The following is a 4,773-nucleotide window of genomic DNA, read 5'->3' on the forward strand; positions in this document are numbered from 1 at the left end:
CTGTTGTTCTCGCGGACGAAGAGGGTGTAGGAGGTCTGTGTGAAGGCGGGGGCGTTGTCGTTGACGTCGGAGACCCGCAAGGTTATGCTGTGCTCGGTTTTCAGCCTTGGAGTCCCCAAGTCAGTGACGGTGATGGTGATGTTGTACTCGGCTCTGGTCTCTCTGTCCAGCGCTCCTGCTGTTACCAGTCTGTAGAAATTCTCAACAGAAGGTTTCAGCTCAAAAGGAACATCATCCTGAATTGAGCAAGTCATTTTTCCATTTTCCCCAGAGTCTCGGTCTCGAATCCTAAACAGGGCCACTTCTGTCTCTGGAGAATTCTCGGGAATAGGACTGGTAAGTGATGAAATACTTAGTTCTGGGGAGTTATCGTTAACATCCAGCACCTTAACAGAGACAGAGCATTTTCCAGAAAGTCCCCCGCCATCAGATGCCTCAATATCTAGGTCATATGAGGACGTTGTCTCAAAATCTAGTTTTTTAATTAGCCGAATTTCTCCTGAGATGCTGCTTAGCTCAAAAGGTTTGCTTATCGCCTGAGAGCTGTAAAAAAGGGAGTATGATATCTCTCCGTTTGTCCCAGTGTCTAAATCCCTAGCAGAGACCTTGACAACTAGGGAGCCTATGGGGCTGTCCTCTGGGACTTGCACCTCGTAGAGCGCCTGCGCAAACACCGGGGCATTGTCATTGGCGTCCAAGACCAAGATGAGGATCTGGGCGGTGCCAGATCGGGGTGGAGAGCCACCGTCCAGCGCTGTCAGGGTTAATCTGAGCTCGGCCTGCTCCTCGCGATCCAGTTCTGTGTCCAGTACCAGCTCTGGGTATTTCCTGCCATCCCCTCGGATGCGAGTGGAAACATGGAAATGAGAGTTGGGAGAAATACTGTAGTTTTGAACGTTGTTGCTGCCCACGTCCAAGTCCCAAGCTTTTTTCAGAGGAAACACAGTCCCAGGGGAGCTAATTTCTGGAATTTTCAGGGTCATTTCTCTTTCAGGAAACTCAGGAGAATGATCGTTTATGTCTCTCACTAGTAGTTCAGCTCGAAATACTTCTAAAGGCTTTTTCAGTAACACTTGGAAATGCATTATACAGGGCTCGGCGGGGCCACACAGCTCCTCCCGGTCCAGCTTCTCATTTAATATCAACTGCCCGGTCGGCAAATCAAGCTGCAAGCCTTGTTCGTTATCCTCAGAAACTAGCCGGGCTCCTCGCGCTGCTAACTCCCCGACTCCCAGCCCTAGGTCATTGGCCAGGTTGGCCACAAAAGTACCTCTCTCTGTTTCCTCCATCACAGAATAGCGACGGGGTTCCCAGCCTGCCAGAGCCAATTCCAGTAAAAGAAGGAGAATCAGGACTTGCCTTTGTTCAGGAAAGCGCTCCCCTGCAGGCTCCATCTTTACTTCTGAACACGCCCCTTTCAAGGAACCGGGGTCAGAGCTACTTCAGGAAGCGATGGGACAGAGGCAGTGATCGATCTGTCCGTTGATAACCTTCCGGACACGCAGGGCAATAGCATTCTCTGGAGACACTGGTCCGTGCTCTGCTCTTAGGCTGAAACAGGTCTGAAGTAGCTCGTAGTATTTCGTGGGCTTTTTTAGCGTTTCCTTTTTTTGAAGCCTTAGCCTGCAGCGCCACCATGCGTTGTCTTTACTTAGAAACAAATTGCTGCAATTGAGCTGTATTCTATTAGAAGTTTGGATATTGGGAAGAAATGACGCAATCACATATCACGCAATTATAATTATTCATTTCTTCATTCAAAGGAGTATTATTGCTCTCTATGTGCCAAATTATGAAATGCATCAGTAAACAACCCAGACATGGTCCCCACCCTCCAGAGCCTGTAGTCTGGGTGGGGTACTCTGAGAGAAAATAAGAAGTAAAAGAAGACAATAGTGATCAGTCATCTTGTAAAAATAATAACACATAGCCACGTAATTTCTTAAAAATTTCTCAGCAAAAAAAGAACGGATTCTTTGATTTCTTTCAAATTCTAGACAGCTTATGTACCAGAATTGTGCTCCCATCGGTTAAATTACATTAAGGAAAAACTACAAGTTCATCCCAGTGTGATATCCTTTCTACATAAAGTCAGAGGGTTATGATTTTATGAAATTTTAAACTGGAAAAATACACATGAGGGCACTGCCTATATCTCTTACTTTGCTTTTCCTTCCTTTCTTTTTTTTCTTCCTTTGAGATGGGGTCTTGCTCTGTTGCCCAGGCAGGAGTGCAGTGGCACAATCACTGTTCTTTGCAGCCTTGACTGCCCAGGCTCAAGAGATCCTCCCACCTCAGCAGCTGTAGCTGGGACCACAGTTGTGCACCACCATGCCTGGCCAATGTTTTAATTATTTGTAAAGATGAGGTCTTGTTATGTTGCCTAGGTTGGTCTCAAATTTCTGAGTTCAAGCAATCCTCCCACATCAGCCTCCCAAAGTGCTGGGATTATCAGCATGAGTCACCGTACCCGGCCCTGCCTTTTCTCTCTTGTATTTATTATCATCTGACATAGTATAGATGTACTTATTTTAATGTTTCCTTTCTGTTTCAACCCCAAGTGTTAGAACCTTACTTTGTTCACTGCTGCATCCCCAATATCTAAACTAATCCCTGGCACATAGTAGGTGCTGAATAAATATTTGTTAAATGGATTGATTAATAAATCACAATTAATTAAAAATTCTGACAGATTCTTCTACTATAGAAGTCCTCTCTTCTGCTGAGATCCAAGTTCAATATATAAGATGGATAAACAAAGACAGCATGTCCATAAGGTAGCTGTTTCCTATACCCTTTAAATGGTAATTTGAAATAACTCAGAATGACCTCAAATGTCATTTCATTAGGTGGCAAAATAACCTAGCTATCCATAAGCAAGGGATATATTATATAATAAAAAGAAAGAACATAACAACAAGATTATGAAGACCCTAAAGAAAGGATTATGTCTCTTTTAGGCACACATTTTTCACTGTCAAGGTTTTTTTACACTAATGTTATTATTACATGATATTTAAAACTCTTATATAGTAACATTTTATAAGACTTTCTATGAAACACTTCAAAGACTGTACCATTGGAAAGATCCTTCATTTCTTTTCAAAATTATATATTCTATCAAAAGCTAGTGCATGTCCCTTATAGACTACTTATATTTTACAACCCCCTTGATCCCAAATTATTAGATTAATATGAAAAGCCACAATAAAAACACAATAGTAAGAAAGGTCTAACTTGCCAACAAATGTAAGAATATCTAAACATGCTTTTGACAACAAAAACCTCACTTAGCTGTCTTAATTAGAGGGAAATTTATTAAATAGCACACATTTGTCTCCAAAAACCAAAGGGAAAAAGCAAACTTGGAAGGGACTAGAAAATCTAACACTGGAAAATCTACAATAAGGTCATTCTTTTGGTACCTTCTTTTTTCTTGTCTCTCAGTAAGTTGTCGTTCTATATTTCTCTCCAGGTGTTTAGTCATTCTGATTACATTCCTAACAAAGAGACTATATCGTATCTGGTTTCTAAAGCCATTTTTTTTTAAAACAGAGAGAATCAGATTAGTCCAGCTAGGATCATCTTATTTAAGTGTTTCAAATCACAGAGCAAGGTGGGTCATATAAAACAAATGCGGCTGCAGCAGTACACTCCTGCTAATGACAGGGAGAAGTTTCCAGAAAAAGATCACGTGGGCCAGATAGACACCACAAACGGGATCTATAATTTTAAAATTTTGAGATAATCTGATAATCATTAAATAATGCTCATATGGCTGGGCACGGCGGCTGACACCTGTAATCCCACACTTCGGGAGACCGAGGTGGGGGGATCACCTGAAGTCAGGAACGTGAGACCAGCCTGGCCAACGTGGTGAAACCCCATCTCTACTAAAAATACAAAAACTAGCTGGGGGCGACAGCAGGTGCCTGTAATCCCAGCTACTCAGGAGGCTGCGGCAGGAGAATCACTTGAACAGGGCAGGCAGAGGCTATAGTGAGCCAAGACTGCACCATTGCACTCCAGCCTGGGTGACAATAGCAAAACTCCATATCAAATGTAACAACAACAATAATAATAGTGCTCAAATATGTTATATAATGAAGATAATAAAAGGAGCAGGAAGGTCTTTAAGTTTGGGGAAAATGTAGTCTTTCCTACTTCATGCTATTTTGAAATAAAGCTATGCAGTTTTTGCAGACACTTCTCCATTTAAAACTTCAAGGCTTACAGTTAAGCATAAGATAGATTAAACAGAATATGGACTAATAATCACTATATTATCACTCAGGAGGAAAGCTTCTGGAAAACAATGAAACAGAATGGGACTGGAGTCTTCAAATCAACAGCCTGTGATTTTGAGAAGTTGATAAATTGAACAAATACGACTTTTCAGTAACGAGTAAACTTGAAAGTTGTATTCATCAAAATACACATGATAAAAGGAGACTAAATATGAACAAAGAAAGAAAATGTCTAATCTTAACTAGGAAAATGAAATCAGCAACATTTTAGAAAATTTATGTAGACCAAAAGACATAACAGAGACTTAATAGATTGAGAAAGAACCTTTATCCTAAATAATCTGAAAAATCTACAGATTCTTAATTGAATCCAAAACAACTTACAAAGTTGGACTTTCCCTCCCGTCATTCACAGTGTTCAGATACTCAGGGATAACAGACTTCAGGAATTTGAACTCATTCGTCCCAGAACCTCCCGGCAGACACACCTCGTACTGGTAGCTCTGGGACAGGGTCCCGGTGCCGC

The 4,773-nt window shown here is 41.7% G+C and overlaps 1 protein-coding gene across 1 annotated transcript; it reads right to left on the reverse strand.

Annotated features, from left to right (window-relative positions):
* Positions 1 to 5: 5 nt before the first annotated feature.
* On the reverse strand, positions 6 to 2,233 carry LOC116547872 (protocadherin beta-15; the record flags this gene model as incomplete). Its single annotated transcript, XM_032273648.1, has 1 exon — positions 6 to 2,233. A coding segment is annotated over exon 1 (1,389 nt), but the record flags the coding sequence as incomplete, so codon positions are not given.
* Positions 2,234 to 4,773: the final 2,540 nt, after the last annotated feature.

This window comes from Sapajus apella, unplaced genomic scaffold (assembly GCF_009761245.1).
Source record: "Sapajus apella isolate SASKATOON/1434 unplaced genomic scaffold, GSC_monkey_1.0 scaffold5210, whole genome shotgun sequence".
NCBI lineage: Eukaryota > Metazoa > Chordata > Mammalia > Primates > Cebidae > Sapajus > Sapajus apella.